Source organism: Aethalodelphis obliquidens, unplaced genomic scaffold (assembly GCF_003676395.1).
Source record: "Aethalodelphis obliquidens isolate GAN/ISIS:26980383/991018 unplaced genomic scaffold, ASM367639v1 scaffold141, whole genome shotgun sequence".
NCBI classification, from domain to species: Eukaryota; Metazoa; Chordata; class Mammalia; order Artiodactyla; family Delphinidae; genus Aethalodelphis; species Aethalodelphis obliquidens.
This window is the reverse complement of record NW_020838085.1, coordinates 240,069-266,333: the sequence shown is the minus strand read 5'-3', so window position 1 is coordinate 266,333 and position 26,265 is coordinate 240,069. Positions and strand designations below refer to the sequence as shown.

General features: G+C 35.9%; 1 protein-coding gene across 1 annotated transcript in view; it reads right to left on the bottom strand.

The window, feature by feature from the left end:
* Nucleotides 1–26,265, bottom strand: part of LOC113616456 (cilia- and flagella-associated protein 47-like) — a gene marked incomplete at its 5' end in the record, with an annotated part of 358,695 nt that overhangs the window by 103,537 nt on the left and 228,893 nt on the right. Inside the window, 2 exon segments of the mRNA XM_027099781.1 lie at nt 8,730–8,827; nt 15,025–15,165. Coding sequence (XP_026955582.1) covers nt 8,730–8,827; nt 15,025–15,165 — 239 coding nt within the window.

The following is a 26,265-nucleotide window of genomic DNA, read 5'->3' as shown; positions in this document are numbered from 1 at the left end:
AGACTGGGAGTGATGTGGGGTGAGGATGCACTGATAGGCACTGAGGAGTTGTGAAAAAGCCAGAAACTCCTGCAGAGTCTATAGGTTTGTTCACGTGTATTCAGACATTTCCCACAACCTTGAAGGGGGAAAAACTATGAAAAGCAGTGACAAATAGAAACATGTCTAATTACAGGGACAAATACCTAGGAAGTACCCTCCTGCTTAGCCTGTTTAATATAGGCTCTCTCTGTCTCAAGATATAGATATAAAGGGGACCTTCAAGACGGCAGAGGAGTAGGACATGGAGATAACCTTCCTCCCCACAAATACATCAGAAATACATCTACATGTGAAACAACTCCTACAGAACACCTACTGAACGCAGGCAGAAGACCTCAGACTTCCCAAAAGGCAAGAAACTCCCCACGTACTGGGTAGGGCAAAAGAAAAAGAAAAAACAGAGACAAAAGAAAAGGGATGGGACCTGCACCACTGGGAGGGAGCTGTGAAGGAGAAAAGCTTTCCACACACTAGGAAGCCCCTTCGCGGGCGGAGACTGCGGGGGGCGGAGGGGGGAAGCTTCGGAGCCGCGGAGGAGAGCACAGCAACAGGGGTGCAGAGGGCAAAGCGGAGAGATTCCCGCACAGAGGATCGGTGCTGACCAGCACTCACCAGCCCAAGAGGCTTGTCTGCTCACCCACCGGGGCGGGCAGGGGCTGGGAGCTGAGGCTCTGGCTTCGGTCGGATCCCAGGGAGAGGAGGACTGGGGTTGGCGGCGTGAACAAAGCCTGAAGGGGTTAGTGCACCACAGCTAGCTGGGAGGGAGTCTGGGAAAAAGTCTGGAGCTGCCGAAGAGGCAAGAGACCATTGTTTCCGGGTGTGTGAGGAGACGTGATTCCTTCCTCGTGTGCCCACAGAAGGCAGAGCACCACCTAAACAAGCTCCAGAGATGGGCACAAGCTGCAGCTATCAGCTCAGACCCCAGAGACTGGCATGAACTACTAAGGCTGCTACCGCTGCCACCAAGAATCCAGTTTGCAAGCACAGGTCACAACCCACACCCTTCCCAGGAGCCTGTGCAGCCTGCCACTGCCAGGGTCCCGTGATCCAGGGACAACTTCCCTGGGAGAACACACAGTGCTCCGCAGGCTGTGGCAACATCACGCTGCCCTCTGACACTGCAGGCTTGCCCCGCACTCCAATTATGACTACCGTAGCCCTCCCTCTCCCCAGCCTCTGAGCAACAGAGCCCTAATCAGCTGCTGCTTTAACCGCCTCCTGTCTGGGTGGGGAGCAGATGCCCTCAAGGCGACCTACACGCAAAGGCAGGGCCAAATCCAAAGCTGAATCCCAGGAGCTGTGCGAACAAAGAAGAGAAAGGGAAATCTCTCCCAGCAGCCTCAGGAGCAGAAGATTAAATCTCCACAATCAACTTGATGAACCCTGAGAATACCTGAATAGACAACGAATGTTCTGAATAGACAACGAATGTTCCCAAAATTGAGGTGGTGGACTTGGGGGCAACTGTAGACTTGGGGTTTGTTGCCTGTGACTGATTTGTTTCTGATTTTTATCTTTATCTTAGTTTAGTTTTTAGTGCTTGTTATCACTGGTGGATTTCTTTATTGGTTTAGTTGCTCTCTTTTTTTTTTACTTTGTTATTTTTTAATTTCATTATTATTTTTAAAATTTTATTATTAAATTTTTTTTTGATTTTTTTTTTCCTTTTCTTCTGTGCCATGTGGCTGACAGGGTCTTGGTGCTCCAGCCAGGTGTCAAGCCTGAGCCTCTGAGGTGGGAGAGCTGAGTCCAGGACACTAACCACCAGAGACCTCCCAGCCCCACATAATATCAATCGGCGAGAGCTCTCCCAGAGATCTCCATCTCAACACTAAGACCCAGCTCCAGCCAACAGCCAGCAAGCTCAAGTGCTGGACGCTCATTGCCAAACAACTAGCAAGACAGGAACACAAACCCACCCATTAGCAGAGAGGCTGCCTAAAATCATAATAAGTTCACAGACACCCCAAAAAACACCACTGGAAGTGCCCTGCCCACCAGAAAGACAAGATCCACTCCCACCCACTAGAACACAGGCACCAGTCACTTGCACCAGGAAGCCTATACAAGCCACTGAACCAACTTACCCACAGACACACAGACCAAAGGAACAGAATTGAGAGCCCACAAATAAACCCATGAATATATGGTCAATTATTTGATAAGGGAGCCCTCAGTGGGGGAAAATATTCTTTGCAATAAATGGTGTTCATCACTCCCAAACTCATACTACGAGGCCAGCATCACCCTGATACCAAAACCAGACAAAATGTCACAAAAAAAGAAAACTACAGGCGAATATCACTGATGAACATAGATGCAAAACTCCTCAACAAAATACTAGCAAACAGAATCCAACAGCACATTAAGAAGGATCATACACCATGATCAAATGGGGTTTATCCCAGGAATGCCAGGATCCTTCAATATACGCAAATCAATCAATGTGATACACCATATTAACAAACTGAAGGATAAAAATCATATGATCATCTCAACAGATGCAGAAGAAGCTTTTGACAAAATTCAACACCCACTTATGATAAAAATCCTCCAGAAAGCAGGCATAGAGAAAACTTACTTCAACATAATAAAGGCCATATATGACAAACCCACAGCCAACATTGTTCTCAATGGTGAAAAACTGAAACCATTTCCTCTAAGATCAGGAACAAGACAAGGTTGTCCGCTCTCACCACTATTATTCAACATAGTTTTGGAAGTTTTAGCCACAGCAATCAGAGAAGAAAAAGAAATAAAAGGAATCCAAATTGGAAAAGAAGAAGTAAAGCTGTCACTGTTTGCAGATAACATGATACTATACATAGAGAATCCTAAAGATGCTACCAGAAAACTACTAGAGCTAATCAATGAATTTGGTAAAGTAGCAGGATACAAAATTAATGCACAGAAATCTCTTGTACCCCTATACACTAGTGATGAAAAATCTGAAAGAGAAATTAGAGAAACACTCCCATTTAGCATTGCAACAAAAAGAATAAAATATCTAGGAATAAATCTACCTAAGGAGACAAAAGATGTGTATGCAGAAAACTATAAGACACTGATGAAAGAAATTAAAGATGATACAAACAGATGGAGAGATATACCATGTTCTTGGATTGGAAGAATCAACATTGTGAAAATGACTCTACTACCCAAAGCAATCTAGAGATTCAATGCAATCCCTATCAAAAAACCATTGGCATTTTTCCCAGAACTAGAACAAAAAAATTCACAATTTGTATGGAAACACAAAAGACCCTGAATAGCCAAAGCAATCTTGAGAAAGAAAAACGGAGCTGGAGGAATCAGGCTCCCTGACTTCAGACTACACTACAAAGCTACAGTAATCAAGAAGTATGGTACTGGCACAAAAACAGAAATATAGAACAATGGAATAGGATTGAAAGCCCAGAGATAAACCCATGCACATACGGTCACTTTATTTTTGATAAAGGAGGCAAGACTATAAAATGGAGAAAAGACAGCCTCTTCAATAAGTCGTTCTGGGAAAACTGGACAGCTACATGTAAAAGAATGAAATGAGAACACTCCCTAACACCATACACGAAAATAAACTCAAAATGGATTAAAGACCTAAATGTAAGGCCAGAAACTATCAAACTCTTAGAGGAAAACATAGGCAGAACACTCTATGACATACATCACAGCAAGATCCCTTTTGACCCACCTCCTAGAGAAATGGAAATAAAAACAAAAATAAACAAATGGGACCTAGTGAAACTTCAATGCTTTTGCACAGCAAAGGAAAACATAAAGAAGACAAAAAGACAGCCCTCAGAATGGGAGAGAATATTTGCAAATGAAGTGACAAAGGATTAATCTCCTAAATTTACAAGCACCCCATGCAGCTCAATATCAAAAAAACAAACAACCCAATCCAAAACTGGGCAAAGACCTAAACAGACATTTCTCCAAAGAAAATATAAAGATTGCCAACAAACACATGAAAGGATTCTCAACATCACTGATCATTAGAGAAATGCAAGTCAAAACTACAATGAGGTATCACCTCACGCTGGTCAGAATGGCCATCACCAAAAATCTAGAAATAATAAATGCTGGAGAGGGTGTGGAGAAAAGGGAACCCTCTTGCACTGTTGGTGGGAATGTAAATTGATACAGCCACTATGGAGAACAGTATGGAGGTTCCTTAAAAAACTACAAATTAGAACTATCATACGACCCAGCAATCCTACTACTGGGCATATACCCTGAGAAAACCATAACTCAAAAAGAGTCATGTACCACAATGTTCATTGCAGCTCTATGTACAATAGCCACAACATGGAAGCAACCTAAGTGTCCATCGACAGATGAATGGATAAAGAAGATGTGGCACATATATACAATGGAATATTACTCAGCCATAAAAAGAAACGAAATTGAGTTATTTGTAGTGAGGTGGATGGACCTAGAGTCTGTCGTACAGAGTGAAGTAAGTCAGAAAGAGAAAAACAAATACCGTATGCTAACATACATATATATGGAATCTAAAGAAAAATGGTTCTGAAGAACCTAGGAGCAGGACAGGAATAAAGATGCAGACATAGAGAATGGACTTGAGGACTCGGGGATGGGGAAGGGTAAGCTGTGACAAAGTGAGAGAGTGGCATGGACATATATACACTACCAAATGTAAAATAGATAGCTAGTGGGAAGCAGCTGCATAGCACAGGGAGATCAGCTCGGTGCTTTGTGACCCCCAGAGGGGTGGGATAGGGAGGGTGGGAAGGAGATGCAAGAGTGAGGGGATATGGGGATATATGTATATGTATAGCTGATTCACTTTGTTATACAGCAGTATCTAACACACCATTGTACAGCAATTATACTCCAATAAAGATGTTAAAAAAAGATTTAGATATAAGGATATATTCATATCTACCTGCATATATGTATCTACCTATATATGGAGAGACAGTATCTATGTTTCTATCTATCTATGGCACAGCTATATATATATATATATATATATATATGTTTTAATATAAATAGGCCATGAGATTTTTTAAAAATCCTATTTAAGAATTTTTCACAACTTGTCAAGATAAATTCAAAGCAGAATGCTATTTTTTGCTACTTCAACATTTCATGAGGATTAAAAATTTCAATAACATGTACAAATACTCATGATATATTATTTTTAACACAGAAAAAATTAAGAATATAAAAACCTGAAGGAAAGAAGAAAATACATAAAATGAAAACCTCAAAATACAGTTTTCATATCATGGAGGCTAAAATTTTAAACTAAAAACTTATTGGAAATGGTTGGCAACTGATACATGTTGTTATATTTGATACCAAGTGGATTAATAGTGTTTTTAACTCTGCTTCTCTCTTACTAACTTGTGGAGAGGTTTCTGGGCCTCACCATTAACAATATAATGAATTTAATTGAAGGTTGATTACAGAATGAAAAAATATGTAAAGAAATGGTCATGCAATTTTCACTGACAAGAGAACAAATATTATGAAGGCTATGACTGACCTAAAATTTAAAGCCTATAAGGTTTTATTTACAAACTTAAGATTTGTTTTCAGCTCATTGCTATATATTGAAATTACTGACTGTCAATGGGAAGACAGTAGATTACGCTCATCATTCTACCACACCCAAACTATATGATACACAAGAGATTTTTGTGTTCAAAGAAAATGGAATAGCAGCTATTACCCATTAAAATTTCCAAGACAGTAGTGGTCATTTTGTAATGTATAAAAATATTGAATCCCTATGTTGTACACCAAACAAACAAACTCATAGAAAAAGAGATCAGATTTGTGTTTACAAGAGTCAGAGGGTGGCGGGAGGGGCAAAAGGATGTAAGTGGTCAAAAGGTACAAAATTCCAGGTATAAGGTAAATAAGCACTAGGGATGTAATGTACTACCTGACAAAGATAATTAACACTACTGTATGTTTTATAGAAAAGTTGTTAAGAAAGTAAATCCTAAGAGTTCTCATCACAATGAAAAAAAATTTCTTCTTTTACTTTTTTTTTTTTTTAAGGAATATGAATATTTATTAAATCTCCAGATTGGCAAGGGTCTCCATGTTTAACAGGAAAAGCCAGGGAAAAAATCACGTAGGAAAAGAGCAATTTGTTTGATTACTTATAAAAGCGAAACCTAAAATTTAAAGGCAAATTCACAGAACTAGAAATATAAATGCCCAACAATCGTACAGAAAGAACAGTGATCAAGGTCATTAATAAGCAAAGAATTAAAAGCTCATACAGGATTCCACTTTCACACATACTCTGTATGTTTGTTTGCTTTATTTTCAGTTATACAAATCTTTTTCTTTTATTTTGCATCTATCTGAGATGATGGATGTTCACTAAACTTTCATAATGTATATAAGTCAAACCATTATCCCGTACACCTTAAACTTATACAGTGCTGTATGTCAATTATATCTCAATAAAACTGGAAGAAAAAAGATTCAAAAAGACATCCTAAATACTTTACACAAAAGAGAACGGACTACTATCAGCCAATTGTTGTTTATTATAAATATAACCTGATTTTTGGAACCTGCTGTAAGAAGTAAGCAAATTTATGTACCTCGAGGATGTAAATATTTCTTACAAAAACCCTATTTAAAGAGATTCTAACCATTCATTCATCTCTAGGGAAGGTGTGGAAATTGAGTTGAATATAACCAAAGCTGAGATACAGATGGAAAATCAGAGAAGACTTAGTGTCTTGAAACCTTCATTGCCACATATGATGATCTAAGGATTAAGTATAGTATTTCTCAAAAGTTTAGCAAACACAGCAAATGCAGTCAAAAATATTAGGAAACTATATATTGGTGTGGATAGCCATTTCAGTGTACTTCTGAAAGTATTCAGAAAGCATGTTCTTCAAGAAGTACACAAAGGTTTATTTGATGGGATTATTTAAAACAACCCATACCATCTCCAACGACTAAATCTTCATGTCTGAAAGTTATAGAGCTAACAAGTTTTTACCTTAGGTAATTACTATAAGAAAGGTGGGAAAACTTAGTAATTTGGCAACATCACTGTCATTGGTAGCCTATTTGGGCAAAGTTACTTGAAAATGACTCCCCTTCTCCACCAACTTCTGTTGAAAGTGAACATTTAATTAGTACAGCACATCTGTCTGTATTCGCAAAGACAGCAATCTAGTGGTGCTAAGTCTTGCTCCTTATTAGTAAGGAAGCCAATGTCTCCCTTTTTGAGGTGCCACCTCATGGTCCCAATTTCTCCTGGACCCGTTTAAAAATTGTTTTTTCTCCTGTGTCCTGATAAAGAGATAACTATTGTACTCAAGCAAAATTTGCCGCCTCAAAATGTCTCTTTGGCATGTGGATTATTTCAAACTGAAACCAATCAAAGCCCAAAAGACTCAGGAAGGAACTCTGACCTTCCCCCTAACTGCCTAAAAGAATGTAGAGAGAGGATGTATTCCAGGAAGGGAGCTATCACCATAGACTAGCGTGAACTAGGTGTGTAGACAGGAGGAACCTAGCAAAGTCTGTTTGTTAAAATTTCTCTCTGTGCCCCATTGTCTCTGCATGGCCCAGCAAATACTTATTTACCAAACATTTGCTTGTCTATCTTCATGTGAATGTCCTTCCTCCTCTGAGAAGTTCCAAAACACTAATCCTAACATCCTCTTTTGCCTATAGCTAAAGATGTAAGTGGTCTCATAATTAAAGTTATGTCATTTAAAAATAATCTTTAATAAAGATTTTATTCTGCAGTGATAACAGGGTCACGGAAATAGGACATTTTCACTGAGTGAAATGATCCTATCATCATCCCATTAAATAATTTTCTAGGTAGAAGAGAAAGCTTTTGCAAGTGGCACTTGAGTGCATTTCAGTAGTTTAACCATCCATTTTCTATGCCTCAATGGAGATTTACCCAGAGATTAGGTGAGCAAATAATTGATTTACAGACAGAAATAATTTATTTTCTGTTGGAGCAAAAGTTGAAGATTCTAAATAATCATTCTATGAAGAAATTCATCTGCATATTTAAAAATGAAAATAACCATTATTTATAAGTTTAAATATTTGATTTAAATAAATGAGTACTAACAATAATTGAAAGTTAATTAAATCAAATTAAAATGCAATTAACAACAATATTGTCCTCATATTTTATTTAAATGAAGACTCAATATTTGACTTTATCAAATAATTCTGGACATGGATTTAGTAATACTTTAATAATTCACATAAGACAATCCTATTCTTTGTCAGTATTATTTAAAACCCCAAATCTATGCCAGTTGCTCGAAATATATTTCAGAGTGAAAGGCCTGCTATAGAAACCAGGAAGAATCAATACTGAAAGAGTCCAGAGAGCACAGTCCTGCTTTTATCAGATGTGTGAGGAAAGCATGTAGGCTAAGGCTAATTTTGCTCTAGTAATTCTTGAGACATGCAGGTAAAATGCTTATCGGGGCAGCCACTATGATACCACTTAACTAAAAGATGTTTCCTATAAGCATTTAAGGCACATTTTACTGGATTTAAAATAAAATTGCTGTAATTTGAATAATTTATCCCCAAATGCTCATTTAATATAGATTTTTTTTTAGGAATAGCAATTTAGGTTTACAATAAATGCCCCAACTGTTTGCGAAAAGGAGTCTATGAACAATTAATGGGGTTCTTACCAGAGCAATACATTTCACTTCAATAGTGTTTAAGGGTGGTCCAGGAGCACTATGGATTTCAAGATAATACCAGATTTGTAAACTGCTAATAGCATCATCTGAAAAAAGAAAAAAAACATAGCACATCTTAATTTAGGTTTCAGAAAACCATATTTAACATAAAAATTTGAGAAACATGAATTAGATATCATTTTCAAATTCTTTCTGATGGACCCATTTGTCAAGAGAGCTGTGAGGAAGGTGAAAAGCTGATTTCATCACAGTTTGTGAGCAATAAGAGAAGCCCCAGCCTGCATGGCCATGAGAATGGGCTGTGAAAGCTCCCTGCCTCATGCCTGCCCCATAACTCACTAAGTTCCCCACAAAAATAGGAGTGTTTTACTTTTAAGGATTAATATTTCAAAAGAAATAACTAATCTTTCGCCCTTAATTCCCAAAGTATTCACATATTATACGTAGAAATACCTAACTATGGTATTACAATATACAAGGCTACATTTCTAGTACCATAAAAATTTAGCCTAAGGAAAAAATCAGAAATAGTTTATGAAATTTCTGGTTTTTTGGGAGTGTGAAAGAGGATCCTAGCAATTTAGCCCAAAAAAAGCTGAAATGGGGTATGGACTGTTAAAAAAAAAAAAAAAAGAAGGAGGAGGAGGAAAAAAAGGAGAAGGTGGGGAGGGGGAAAAGAAAAAGAAGAAGAAAGAAAGAACAGGCCCAAGGTGGAGCCACTTGCCTCTGGGACAGTAAACCAAGACTTAACTGCAGTTTCAACCTCTCCCAGGAATGGACTTTTTGCAATTTCCTGGTCAGCTCTAGTGAGGTAAACTTGCCTGAAACAATCCTTTCTTTTGTCCTGCTAATAACCTCCTTGTCCATACCCCACCCCCTCCGCCAGCGTTTCTATAAAACCTGGGAGTAGCTTTCTATTTGCTAGATGCAGGGTTTGTACTGGCATCAAACCCACATGTTTTCTATTTGTTCTCATCTGCTCAGCTTCTCACTTTGATATTCTTTATTCTCCAATGTTGAGCTAGATTACAGTTTAAGATGACCTTCAGTTTCAGTTAATTGTTTGCATATCATATCAGTATTGTCAAGTTTTAAAGATTCCAAGAACTGCAATGTTTGATTAACTTACTTAGGTAAATCACTAAGCCCCTCTGGGCCTTAATTTCCTTATCTATGAAATAAGGGGCCCAGACCAGTGCAGTTCTCAGACTCTCTCTTCTGAAAAAGTGTTTTGTTTTGCACTGCATTGCAATGCATTGCATTGTATTATGTTGAATTGTTGAATTACATTGAATATATTGAATTGTATTGCATGGCTCAAATAATTGGCTCAGTAAGTCCAAAATCTGCACGTTAGTCCAGCAGGTTAGAGACCCAGGGAAGAGTTGGAGTTCAAGTCCAAAGGCAGTCTACGGGTAGAATTCCTTTTTGCTCTGCAGAGGTCAGTCTTTGTTCTATTAAGACCTTCAACTGGTTAGGTAAGACCCACGCACATTATGGAGGGCAACCTTCTTTGAACGTCTAAAGATTTAAATGTAATTCTCATACAAAATCACCTTTACAAAAACATCCAGAATAATGTTTAACCTAATATCTGGGCACCATGACCCACCCAAGGTGACACATAAAATTAACAATCACAGGGACAAGAACACCTCCTATTTGTAATTGCTGTGTCTATCACATAAGGTAGTATTGTGATGAAGCTAATTTAATTCCTACAGAGCTAAAAACATACAATGAATATGAATTTATTGGTGAGAGTGGGATTAGTGATAATTTATTAATGAGATGAACAACAAAAATAATAATTATTAAACTTTGCTTAACTACAAGCTTTAAACATATTAAAACTTTTTTTCTAATTCTAAAATTAGGAGTATTCACTATAGCAATTTAAGAAATTACTGAAAAACTTTAAAAACTAAAAATTATTCACCATCTCATGACCAAGAGTACTTATTTTTTTGTATAAAATTTCAAGAGTAATATATCAATAAAGACATAGATATATAGACATATACATATATAAATACACTGGGATATACACATATATAATTAATAGATCCATATATATGTGCGCATTTGTATATACACATTTCTATCATTCAGAGAATATTCACTATTAAATTTAAGTTCATTACTAGTCATTAGGGAAATGCAAGTTAAAACCACAATGAGATATCACACTTGTTAGAATGGCCATGATCAAAGAGACAAGAGATAACAAACACTGGCTTGGATGTGGAGAAAAGGGAACCCTTGTGCACTGTTGGTGGGACTTTAAATTCATATGGCCGCTATACAAAACAGTCTGGAGGATCCTCATAAAATTAAAAATAGAACTACCATACGATCCAGCAATCTCACTTCTGGGAATATATCCAAAGGAAGTGAAAACACTAACTGGAAAAGATATCTGTATCTTCCTGTTCAAAGCAGCATTATTTACAATAGCCAAAACATGGGAACAACCTAAGTGTCATCAACGAATGAATGGATAAAGACGTTATAGTATATTCAACAAAATCTTATTCAGCCATTAAAAAACAAGGAAATCCTACCATGTGTGACAACGTGGATGGACTATGAAGGCATTATGCTAAGTGAAATAAGTCAGATAGAGAAGAAAAAATACTGTATGATCTCATTTATATGTGTAGTCTAAAATAAGCAAACAAAACAATAACAAAAAACCCAAACTCATAGAAAAAGAGATCAGACGTGTGGTTACCAGAGGCAGAGGGTAGGGGTAGGGGGAAATGAAGGAAGGTGGTCTAAAGGTATAAACTTGCAGTTATAAGATAAATAAGTACTAGGGATGTAATGTACAGCATGATGACTATAGTTAACACTGCTGTATGATACATAGGAAAGTTAAGAGAGTAAATTCTAAGAGTTCTCTTCATAAGTAGAAAATTGTTTTTTCTTTCTTTTCTTCTTATTGTATCTATATGAGAAGATGGATGTTAGCGGAACCCATTATGGTAAGCATTTCACAATATGTGTAAATCAAACCATCAAGCCGTACACCTTAAACTTATACAGTGATGTATGACAATTATTTTTCAATAAAAATGGAAAAAAAAATATGGGCAGGTAATACCTATTCAAAAACATTTTAAATCGAGACTTCCCTGGTGTCGCAGTGGTTTAGAATCCGCCTGCTAATGCAGGGGACACAGGTCGAGCTCTGGCCTGGGAAGATCCTACATGCTGCGGAGCAACTAAGCCCGTGCACTACAACTACTGAGCCTGTGCTCTAGAGCCCACGAGCCACAACTACTGAGCCCATGTGCCACAGCTACTGAACCCTGTGTGCCTAGAGCCCGTGCTCCGCAACAAGAGAAGCCACCACAATGAGAAGCCCGTGCACCGCAACCAAAAGTAGCCCCGCCTCGCCGCAACTAGAGAAAGCCTGCGTGCAGCAACAAAGACCCAACGCAGCCAAGAAAAAAAAAAAAAATTAATCAAATTTAAAAATTAAGTTTCAATTATTCAACATAATAAATCATATAAAAAATTCTTATATTAAAATATTTGTGCATATCACTGATCATTTTATTTTAAAAAATCTAAGCTGTGTGATGACAGGTTGCAAGATAGATTAAGAGCTAGGAAAAATGTATCTACAGGTATCCGCAGTTCTTCAGACAGGCCTTTCCATATTCCTACTTAAACAGAATTAACCTTTCCATCCCCTGTAATACTTTGGTCTTTTTCTTACTGATTGCTCAGTAGTACATTTCTTTTCAATTAGGGAAATTTCAGTTATGCAAAATGAGTAAGTTCTGTAGATCTAATGTACAGCAAGGTAATTATAGTTAATAGGGTGGTAGTGTATACTTGAAATTTGCTTAGAAGGTAGATCGTGTGTGTGTGTGTGTGTGTGTGTGTGTGTGTGTGTGTGTGTATGTGTCTATACAGGCTTATTAATTGTGACACATGTACCACTTTGCTGGGGAATATTAACGATGGGGGAGACAATCCATGTGTTAGGGCAGGATGTATATGGGAAAACTCTGAACCTTCCTCTCAGTTTTGCTGTGGACCTAAAACTGCTCTAAAAATTAAATATTTTTAAATATGCCATTGGGATTGTGATAGGTCATTACATTGAATATAGATCACTTTGGATAGCAGGGACATTTTAACAATATTCAATTAGAAGGTAGATCGTTAAGTGTCTTTACCTTCTTCCATGAAAAAGTGGTAACTATGTGAGATGATAAATATGTTAATTAGGTTGATTGTGGTGATTATTTCACAATGTATACGTATATCTAATCAAGCTGTCCACCTGAAATATGTACAATTTTTAATACTCAGTTGTACTTCAGTAACGCTGGGAGAGAAAGAAATGAAAACAACTAAATAAGAATTTTCTAATCTTCCAAATAGGGAAATATGAAAAATAATGGTAACACCCAGCTTTAATGAGGGTCAGGTTGAAAGAGATAATATTATACATTATAATGGAAATTTGAAGAGCACTTTAACATGTTTAAAATGTTTAAGAATTGCTTATCCCCTTCGAGCCAATGATTTCATTCTAAGAAATTTGTTGGAATAAAATAATCGATGATATGCACAAACATTTTAATATAAGAATGTTTCTTATATGATTTATTATGTTGAATAATTGAAACTTAATTTTAAAAAAATTTTAACAGCCCACACAGTCACAAGTAGATATAATTCCTAACATGACTCCCCCAACCTCCCCTGCAAAGAACACTTTAATCAGTAGTCTTTGAGAAGCACTTTCCCCTGCCTCTCGTGCCTTCCCCTTGTGTGCCCCTTAGATAAGATCCCCAAGATACAAATAAGATACAAAGAAAACTTGTTATTTTTTGGAATCAATTCTCACTTCCTGTCTTCTCTCTCAAGAGAGTCATCTAATGCTAGTCTCTGAAATGTTTTCCACCTTTCATGGTATTTCTCTCTCCCCATCACCACCCTAAAAGACATTCTCCTCTTCACTTCAAACCCAGTTAGCTGTTGCAGTGGCCTAGCTTTTGCCCCAACTGCTCTTCCCTTCCCAAACTATTTTGAATAGTGCCTAAATATCACTCATAATTCACGTATTCTGTGATGGTACATTTTATGTGTCAACTTGGCTGGACTATGGTGTCCAGTTGTTTGATTACACACCAATCTAAATGTTGCTGGGAAGGTATTTTTTTTTAAAAAATATGTGAATACTTTAATTGGTAGACTTTGAGTAAAGCAGAATACTCTGCTTAATGTGAATGGGCCAACTCCAGTCAGTTGGAGGCCCTAAGAGCAAAGACTGAAGTGACCTGAAGGAGAAGCAATTCTTAGCCAAGCCTGAAACATGGAAACCCTGCTTGAGCTTGTAGCCTGCCCAGTCTGCCCTGGGGAATCTGGACCCATGACTGCAACAGCAACTCTTACCTAATTGTCTACCCTGCTCGCTTGCCCTACAGATTTTGGACTTGCCAGTCTCCATAGTTATGTTAGCCAATTCCTTAAAATGTCTCTCTACAGATATAGGTTATTGTATTATATTGTATTGCATTATATTGTGTTGTATTACATTATGTTATATTATATTATATTATATTATAGTGGTATCTGTTTCTCTGAAGAATCCTGATTAAACAGAAATTCATTCAATAAAGATTTCTTCTTTGGTACACCTCTGTTTCTAGAACTTTGCCCCTGTTGACCCACTCTTCTCTATTGCCCTCTTCCATCCCTGCTACTCACCCGTAAGAGAACTCATTTACCCACTCTCTAAGAAATCTGCCCTATCTATTCCAACTCTCCATACTCTCATTTTCCTTTGAATTTCTACTGAAACGATATGATGTTTAACAACATTCAAATAAAACTTTATAATAAGGGAAAGGGAAATAATAGCATTTGCTTTCTTTTGCATATGAGGGAGACTGCTATCATCTCCTATATTTAGAAAAGGAGAACACATTACATTGTTAAAATAATATACTTATTAACATTTTATTAGAAATTGACTGAAATTTTTTGTTTAGTAACAGAAATATTTGTAAAGTTTTTCACTTATGAAAGATTAGGCAGCCTTCAAGCTGAAGTATTATAATCTACTAATTTTAATAGCAGTACAAATCCAGAAAGTAAACTACATCAAGTTAATCCTGAAATAATACAATTCTTACAGATGATATATGAAATACACATTTGTATACGTATTATGAAAGTAAAGTATCTATTGATTTATAAGTAAATGATGAGGGTTTATAAAAATTGATCATGAAACTCTCCATAATAATAAATTTACCTGGTTTTTCCTCATCAAACTTGTCAGATGGTTCCGATAATGACTTCTCAAAGGAGGGTATTAGATCTCTCTCTTTATCTTCATTTGAGTCTTCCTGAGAATCACCATTTTTCCTGCTTTTAACGGAAAACAAAATTGTACCTACAACACATAGGTGCAAGATGTCAGATTAACCAGTGTTTCGTTTTCTAAACTAACAATTAAACAGAACAACTTAATGGAAAGTTCAAGGAAATATTTTAAAATGTCCATTAAAATGGTAATTTTTAAACTGCTTTCTCATAGTAATTAAGAAAATGCAGCAAATAATAGAACTGTAACAGCTTTCAGAAAACGTACTGGTCTTGGGTGAGTATTCTTACATATTTTCTTCTTAAGTCATTTTTAACACTCATTTATTACCTCATTAAAATACTTTGTTTAATACAATATTCTAAGCATGAACTTTCCTCTAAACATTTAATATGTAAAATGCTAAATTTTGTTACAAAAAACTGTTAGTGTCAAAAATTGGCACTCTTTATCTGGAATTTTTGTTATACTAAAATTGACTTATAAAAGATCGGTATTAACTCTTAAATTGAAGCTAACATACATATGGAAATAATTCAGAAATTGGCCCTGATATCTCAATAACAGCTTGCTATATTCACAGTCTTACTATCCATGTTTAGAGGATGGTTCAAATCTTCTTTCCCCTTCAATTTCCAATACTTCCTTCTCCCTCCTCATTCCTAGCTGATTATCTTGTTTCTATTTCACTAAGAAACTGGACACTTCCAAGAAAGAATTCCTTCACAGTCCCACCACCACATTGAACAATCCTTCCACAATGGTGACCTCATCCTCTGGCTTTCCTCTTGTAAGAATGATTGATAGATACACTTTTACCTGGGACCAGCCCTTGGACCTGTGCACTAGATCCCATCTACTCTAGTCTATCCAAGGATCTGGCTACTGTAACATTCCCCACTCCCTTCTGCATCTTCAATTCTCCCTCTGAAACATGCTGTATTAACACCCAACTTCCAAAAAGCCTTCTCTCCATCGAACGTGTACGTGTAAATCTATGTATTTTTATATGTTTTTGTGTACACACACACACACACACACACACACACACACGCACACACTGCGTAATACCATGTTAGGCTTAGTACTAACATCAGGATGAAATACCCAACATAAATCACAAAAATGATTCAAGGCATAAAATAAATACATTAAAAAAAACTCAAAGTGATATCTTGGCACCGAGCTAAGCAGGTTTAATCAATGACTTTCAAATTGTCAAAGAATAAAATATTGTCATGATATTTAAATTTTTAGAGATAATTAAAGATAAAGACAAATAGGAGATAAAGTTACAGTTCAGTTTTTTTTCGTTTTTAAAGATTTTTTTGATGTGGACCGTTTTTAAAGTCTTTATTGAATTTGTTACAATATTGCTTCTGTTTTATGTTTCGGTTTTTTGGCCACGAGGCATGTGGGATTTTAGCTTCCCGACCAGGAATTGAACCCTCACCCCCTGCATTGGAAGGCAAGGTCTTAACCACTGGACTGCCAGAGAAGTCCCACAGTTCAATGTTTAAAGCTAAAATAACACATACCAAAATTTAATAGAGATAACACATAGGAATATAGATTCAAAAATCTTATCCCCCCCAAAAAAGCCCAGGAATTAAAAGAAAAAAATGTATTGCTCTTTCAAATTGATAACTTTTAACACTTTTGATAACATTAATTTTTGATGAGAGTGCTCAGTAACAACCCCCATCTCAGATACTGCTGGTAAGAGTAAAAATTGGTACTACATATTTTGGGGGGTAATTTTTCAACATCCACCAAGTTGTTGCACATCTCCTTTGACATGTCAGTTCTGGTTTTTTATGCTATAAATACCTTATATCTTAAATCTTACCCCATAGGTAAACTAGCAGAGTTATTTACAAAGATGCTGTTGCAATATTATCGGTAATTACAAAATAAAAAAAAAAGAGGAACTTGATTTCCACCTATGCATGACTAGTTACATGAATTCAGATAAACATTTATTTGGATTATTGTTCATCTAGTCAAAAGAAAAACCTATGAAAACCGCACTGAAAATACATCCATGATAATTTGAGTGAAAGCAGCCACTTACAGAGTTTTATGTCTCATATGGCCCATTGTGTGTGGGGGGGACTGTGTGTGTGCATATTTGTGTGTGTGTGTGTTTAAAAGATATATACAAATATGAGTTGGCATTTGGACAGAAATTTCTTTTCTCACAGTTCTGGAGGCTAGATGTTTGAAATCCAGGTGCCAGCAGAGTTGGTTCCTTCTGGAAATTCTGAGGGAGATCTGTTCCATGCCCCTCTCCTAGTTTCTGCTGTTTGCCAGCAATCCTTGGCATTCCTTGGTTTGTAGACGTATCACTCCAGTCTCTTCCTTCACCTTTGCATGGTGTTTTCTCCCATAGCTATCCATGTCTATTTTCCTCTTCTTATAAGGACAACAGTCATATTGGTTCAGGGCCCACCCTAATTCAGCATGACCTCATCTTAATTTGATTATATCTGCAAAGACCCTATTCTAAATAGGATCACTTTAACAGATATCAGTGGTTAAGACACTAGGTCCCTGGGCAGGCAGAACTGCTCCCAGACTGCAGCTGTGAGGGGCTGGAGCCGGATTATAGGAATGCTTCCAGATGTACAGACAGAACATAGTCAGTGGGCCTACCTCTGGGGCATGGACAAGCTTGTCTCACGGTAGGAGTGTTCCCAGACCATGGCTGAGAGTAGCTGGAGCTATGTTACAGGGTCATTTCAGGATCTGCAGTTGGAACAAAGTTGGAGGGCCTGTCACAGGGGTGCAGACAGGTGTGTCTTCCACCTGGTCCCCAAATGGGTAGAAATCATGGCTAAGAGGGGCTGAAGCTGGGTCATGGGCCACTTCAGGGTCCACACATGGGACTGAATTCTGTGGGCCTGTTATACAGGGCATGGGCAGGCATGACTCCCGACAGGTTCCTTGGCAGATAGTGTTGATGGCAGGACCAAAGTCAAATGGGACTGTAACAGTCCACGGGGCTGTTTCCTGGTTGTAGCCAGCACCACAGTTGGCAAGTCCGTCATCTGAGCATGAGCCTGCCTTTTCAAAATGGCCCTCCTCGGTTTTGGACTCCACCAAGGTTTCATGGACTCCTACCTGGATCGCAAAGCTCCCACAATGGCACTTTTGTCCTTGGATGGCTTCCAAATGACTGTGCTGAAGAGGGATACAATTGGTGGATCTTCTACTCTGCCATCTTGCTGATGTCACTACTATCATATCATTTTCAATTCCTTTATTTTGAAATATGACAGTCACTTAAGTTATAGGTTAAATTTCAGGTCCTACTATAAACATGGCTTTCTTAGTTTACATAGGAGCTTGGTATATGCTCACAAACACATTGTGGAAAGACAGGGTATCTAGTGGAAAGAACACAGGCTTCTGACAGAATGAGGATTCAAATTCTTGTTCTCCTATGGCTAACTTAGCCTTGAACATGTTACTTATCTCATTTTTAAAATGGTGTTAGTATTTTTAAATGGATTAAATGAACTGTGAGGATTAAATGACTGTAGTTCATGCTTATGTAGGACTTACTGTATGTCAGGCATTGTTCTAGGGATTTACAAAAATTGACAAATTTTTCCAAAACATACCTATGAAATTAGTCCTATTATTATCCTCATTTTAAAGAAATGCAACTGTGACACAAGAAAGTTCAGTAGCTTGCTCAAGGTCAATCAGCTTGTAATAATACAGCTGGAATTTGAACATGAGCATTGTGATTTAAAGTCCATACTCTTTGTTGAATTAATATATTTTATTTTTCAAACAGTTTTAGGTTTACAAAAAAATGAGTGTAAAGTACAGAGAGTTCCCATATACCTCCCTTAGTTTCCCCTATTATAAGCATCCTGCATTAGGTGGTACATTACTTATAAGTGATGAGTCAATAACAATACATCATTATTAACTTAAGTCCATAGCTTACATTCTGGTTCACTCTTTGTGTTATGCATCCTATGGCTTTGACAAATGTAAAACTTCATCTATCTACCATTACGGTATCATGGAGAATAGTTTCATATCCCCCAAAATCCCCTGTACCCCACTCATTCATCCCTCCCTCCCAACCTCCCCAAAGGACTGGCAACCACTGATCTTTTTCAGAATGTTGTATAGATGGCCTTTTCGGATTGGCTTCTTTCACTAAGCAACATGCATTTAAGCTTCCTCCTGTCTTTTTGTCATTTATTTTTATCACTGAAAAATATCCAATTGTATGGATATACCACTATTTATCCATTCACCTATTGTAGGACATCATGGTTGCCTCCACATTTTGGCAATCATGAATAAAACTGTTATAAACATTCATGTGTAGATTTCTGTGTGGACATAAATTTTCAACTCATATGGGTAAATACCAAATGGGCTTGTGATTTCTGGATCATGTTATGAATATGTTTAGTTTTGTAACATACTGCCAAAATGTCTTCTAAAGCACCTGTACCATTGTACCATTTTGTATTCTCACCATTAATGAATGAGAGTTCCAATTTTTCTACATCTTTGTCAGCATTTGGTATTGTCAGGGCTTCTGAATTTAGCCATCCTAATACTTATGTAGTGTTACCTCATTGTTGTTTTAATTTGCAGTTCCCTAAAGATATATGATGTTGAACATCTTTTTGTATGCTTATTTGCTATCAGAATATTTTTTTTGGTGAGGTATCTCTCCAGATCTTTTGCCAATTTTTAAAGTTGAGTTATTTTACTGTTGTTGATCTTTAGTACTTTAAAATATATTTTGGATACCATTCATTTATTAGATATCCAAAAAGTTTACAAGAGACAAATAAGGATACTATATATTAATAAAAAATTCAATTAACTAAAAAATCAAAAAACAAACAAACAAACCTGAGCTTATATATAGATACAGAGAACAGATTGGTGGTTGCCAGAGGCCAGGGGTGGGGGTGGGATAAGTGAAATGGGTGAAGGGGTCAAAAGGTACAAACTTCCAGTTAAAAAATAGGTCATGGGGATGTAATGTACAGTGTGATGACTACAATTAATAATACTGTATTGCATACTTGAAAGTTCCTAAGAGAATAGATCTTAAAAGTTCTCATTACAAGAAAAAAAATGTAATTATGTGTAGTGATGAATGTTAACTAGACTTATCGTGGTGATTTTACAATATAAACAATTATCAAATCAAAAAAAGATTCAATTCAGCAAGAATATATAAAAATTATACACCTATACACACCTAAAAACAGAGGCCCAAAATATATGAAGCAAAAAATGACAAAACTGGAAGTAGAAATAGACAATCCTACAATAATAGCTGGAGACCTCAATACCCCACTTTCATTAATGGACAGAACAACCAGATAGAAGACAAATATGGAAATAGAGGAGGTGAACAATACTGTAACATGACTAGACCTAACTGACTTACAAAGAACATTCCACAAAACAACAGCAGAGTACACGTTCTTCTCAAATGACCAGGGAACAATGTCTAGGAGAGATCGCATGTGAGGCCACAAAGCAAATCTTAATAAATTTTAAAATACTGAAATTGTACAAAGCATTCTTTTCTCATTACAATGGAAAGAAATTATAAATCAATAACAGAAGAATGAAATTTATGAATTTGGAAATTAAACAACATACTCTTAAACAACCAATATTTCAAAGAAGAAATCACAATGAAAATTAGAAAATATCTTGAGACAACTGAAAATGAAAACACAGTATACAAAATTTAAGGGATGCAGTAAGAGCAGTGCTAAGAGGGCAATTTATAGCAGTGAATGAATTTGTTAAAAGAAAAGAACAACCTCAAATCAACAACCTAAATGTACACTATATGAACTAGTAGAGTTCATAGAAGAGCAAATTAAACCCAAAACTAGCAGAAGGAAGGAAATAATAAAGATTAGCATGGAGGTAAATGATATAGAGAATAGAAAAACAATAGAGAAAACCAAAAAACCCAAAAGTTGGATCTTTAAAAAGATCAACATAAGTGGTAGACCATTAGCTAGAGTGACTAGGAAAAAAGGAGAGGAGACTCAAATTAAAGTAAGACATTATTATTGTTTTTACCAAAATAAAAAGCAGTATATATATGTAAAGAGAATATTATAAACAATTATGTGCCAAAAATTGGATAACTTAGACAAAATGGACAATTTCCTAAAAACACACAATATACTAAAACTGACTCACGAATAATAGAAAACTTCAATAGACATAAAATTAGTAAGAGGATTAAATCAGTAATCAAAACCCTCCCTACAAAGAAAAGCCCAGCACAAGATGGCTTCACTGTTTAATTCTACCGAATATTTAAAGAAGAATTTATAAGATTTTTTCTCAAACACTTGCAAATTATTGAAGAGGAGGGAAAACTTCCTAACTCATTCTAGGAGGCCAGCATTGCCATGATACAAAAGCCAGACAAAGACAGTGTAAGAAAACTAAAATCCAATATCCCTGGTGAACACTGATGCAAAATTTTTAATAAAATACTAGAAAATTGGATTCAGCAGCATATCAAAAGCATTACATACCATAATCAAATGAGACTCATTTCACGAATGAATGAATGAATGAATGAATGAAGGGTGAATTTCTGTACACTAGCAATGAACAATTAGAAAACTAAGGAAACAATTCAATTAAATAAAACCATTATTTGGATAACCTTATATGTGTTAATACGTGTGCACTGAATAATAAGGAAACCTAATCAATATTTCAAATACTATGAAATATTCTCAAGAATTAAAAGTACACTTTCTCCATTCTTTCTCATTTCAGTTCATTTATATATCCCGCATATTTTTCTTCCTCCAACACACCCATTTAAACATTTTTGCATTTTTATTATCCCATAGCAAATAGAAATTGGACAATCACTTGTAAAACAACCCAAAAGCCCTATATAAGACCATATATTGTTTTATTTCCCCTTCATTAGGGGACCAAAAGGCAAGGTGGAAAAACAAAATTATGTACTGATAAAAAACAGAGATAAAGAAACACAGTGCTGTGGCCACAATTGCCATAAATAGAGCTCTTGTCTCCCACTCTTTCTAAATGCTTAATTTTTAATGATAAAATGTACAGCAGTTTAGCACCCAATGGTAGTACTAAAGGCTCCATTTTTCTGTGTGTGTGGAATTATACTGTTTGTTCTTTCTATAATACATTTTGGCATGAGTATATCAAGACACTAAAAACAACAGGAAAGGATTATAAAGGATTATTAAAATCTATAGGATTCAGATTTCTGTTGTAGAGAATGGTTGATTACATTTTAATTTTAACAAGAACCTATGCTTTCATTTCTGGGGCAAGCAATGATAGTCTAGATTGCAATTAAAACTGCATGCTTCTTCCTGATCCGTAGAAGAAAAAACTGATAAACTGCATTTCATTAAAATTAAAAACTTCTATAATTATTTCATAATGTATACATATATCAAATCATCACATTGTACATCTTAAATATATACAATTTTTGTCAATTATACCTCAATGAAGCTGGAAAAAATAAAAACTTATGCAATTTAATAGACACTGTTAATCAAATTAAGAGGAAAACTACATATGGGAGAAAAACTTATAAAGCACATATCTGATAAAGGGAATATATCCAGAATATATTTTTAAAAACTTCTAAAATTTCAACAGTAAGAAAAAAGACGACTCAATGCGGGGGCTGGGCAAAAGACGTGAAAAAAAAAATTAAATTAAGAAGGCATATGGATGACAAACAAGCACAAGATGTTCAACGTTATTTATTATTCATTATGGAAATACAGATTAAAACCACACTATAATAGCACTACAACAAATTAAAATGGAAAAAATTGAAAGGACTAACCCCACTAAGTATGGTCAATGATGTAGAGAAAGTGGAACTTTCATACACTGCTGGTGGGAATGGAAAAAGGAACAATCTCTTTGAGAAACGGTCTAGCAGTTTCTTTAAACGTGATAAATTCAATAACCATGTTACCCAGCCATCCAACATATAAGTGATTTACCCAAGAGGAATGAAAGTATATGCCTATAGAAAGACGTATACATGAATGCTCATATCAGCTTTATTTGTAATTACCAAAAAATGCCAAAACCCAAATGTCCATCAATAGGTAAATAGATGAACAAAGTGTGGTATATCCATTCCATGGAGTATTACTCAGCAATAAAAGGAATAAACTATTGATAGATACACTGTGTGGATGGATCTCAAAAACACTATGATGCACAAAAGAAAACAACCAAAAAAAGGGTGTAGAATGTGTTATTATATAATATATATATACACAATATATATAGTGTGTATATATACACATATATACAATATACACAATACACAACATACATATACACAATACACAATATATTATTATATATATTATAATTATATTATATATTTATAAATATTCATTTTATATATAATTTTATATAAATATATTATTTATAAATATTTATTATATATTTAGTATAATATATAAAATATTACAAATTGTGTGTATATATAGTATATATATGTATATAGTTACATATAGTGTACGTGTGTATATATATCTGTGTGTGTGTGTGTGTTGTGTGTGTGTGTGTATATATATATATATATATAAAATGCTATAAGATGCATATAAAGTGACAGAAAATAGATAAACGGTTGTCCAGGGCAATGGTGGCATTGGGCAGGAGGGGAGCAGAGGCAAAAAGATTAAAAATGGACACAAGTAAACTTCAGGGGGTAAAATATATTATTTGAATTGTGTCAATGGATTCATGGGTGTACACATGTTAAAACTTCTCAAATTGTACTTTGAATATGTACAACTTATTGTATATCAATTATACTGCAATAAAGGTGTTAAAAAAAATACAGTGTATTTCAGATATTATACCCACCACTTCTGAGCAGAATACTGACAGAAGTTGAGAACTGTCACCCCAAATTGGAAGTACTGTATAAGTATGATGTGTTTAAGAGAAGTTCACAGCCACCAATGAGTATCTTTCCAGCACAAGGCAATGTCATGTGCAAGATAATTAATACAGGATAATTAATGAAGCCATCATATTAAATAGCCAGAAGACTTTTATCTATCCATCTATCTATCTAAAATCTCTATCTATATCTCCTCTTGTTCCATAAAGCCATGCATGTTTTGTTGATATCAAATATAATTGTTTGCTCATTTGTCTGGATTCACTGCACTGTGAAGGTGGCTTCTTAAGCCTCCATGTAAAGCCCTCATTTTTTTTTTCATTTTATTTTCAACTTATTTCTATGATTAATTTCTGCATGAGATAAAAATGGATTTTAGCATTAAAAAGCATCCTTAGACCCCATCCACACAATAAAAACAGGAGTCACATTTTATAAAACTGCAGAATGTTAAGAGGGAAATGTTCACCAGTATTCACAAAACTTTTTGAAGTAGATCCACGTTAAGAAAAAATATTTAAATACAGATGGCCAAGAGGCACATGAAAAAATGCTCAACATCGATAATTATTAGAGAAATGCAAATCTAAACTATAATGAGGTACCATCTCACACCGGTTAGAATGGCTATCAATAAAAAGTCTACAAATAAGAAATGCTCGAGAGGGTGTGGAGAAAAGGGAACCCTCCTACACTGTTGATGAGAATGTAAATTGGTGCAGCCACTATGGAAAACAGTATGGATGTTCCTCAAAAAACTAAAAATAGAGTTGCTATACGATCCAGCAATCCCACTCCTGGGCATGTATCTGGACAAAAGTATAATTCAAAAAGATACATGCACCCTTATGTTCACAGCAGCATTATTCACGATAACCAAGACATGGAAACAACCTAAATGCCCACCAACAGACGAATGGATAAAGAAGATGTGGTACATATATACAATGGAATACTACTCAGCCATAAAAAAGAATGAAATAATGCCATTTGCAGCAACATGGATGGAGCTAGAGATTATCATACTAAGTGAAGTCAGAAAGAGAAAGACAAATACCATATCATATCACTTATATGTGGAATCTGAAATATGACACAAATGAACCTATCTCTGAAACAGAAACACACTCACAGACATAGAGTACAGACTTGTGGTTGCCGGGGTGGGGAGTGGGGAGGAATGGAATGGGAGTCTGGGGTTAGCAGATGCAAGCACAGGGAACTAAAATCAATATCCTGTGTTAAACCAAAATGGAAAAGAATATTAAAAAAAGAATGTATATATATGTATAACTGAATCACTTTGCTGTACAGCAGAAATTAACACAACATTGTAAATCAACTATACTTCAATTAAAAAAGAAAAAAATATTTAAAAGACAAAAAATAGTTTTAAAGTTTCAGAATTTCTGAATGTTTTTCTAACCCTTCTAATTCCAAGAGGTTATATTTAATTCCTCACATATTAGAAAGCCTCTTTGAAGGATGCTTTGAATTTGAAAATTTTTTTAAAAAGTGTATGAATAAATTATTTACAATAAAGCCCTCTCTCTGAGATTCTTCAGTAAAAATTTTACTTGAGAAAAGCCAATGACTTGGGGGCTTCCCTGGTGGCGCAGTGGTTAAGAATCCACCTGCCAATGCGGGGGATACGGGTTCGAGCCCTGGTTCAGGAAGATCCCACATGCCATGGAGCAACTAAGCCTGTGCACCACAACTACTGAGCCTGCGCTCTAGAGTCCGTGAGCCACAACTACTGAAGCCCGCGCCTGGAGCCCATGCTCTGCAACAAGAGAAGCCACCGCAATGAGAAGCCCGAGCACCGCAACAAAGACTAGCCCCCGCTCGCCACAACTAGAGAAAGCCCGCACGCAGCAATGAAGACCCAATGCAGCCAAAAATTAAATAAATGATAAAAAAATTTAACAAAAAGCCAATGACTTGCCAAATCATATTTTCATTTTACTATAAATAACTCCTTACAAAATACACAAATTCTTTTGACTAGTAAGGCAGGATACATACACACACACACACACACACACACACACACACACAACATACACAAACACAGGAGGGGGGATAAGAGAGAGAGGTGGCGAAATGAGGGAGAAAGTTTTATTTTCTTAATAACAATGATATATATGTGTGTGTGTGTATACATACATATACATATATATATATATATATATATATATATATAT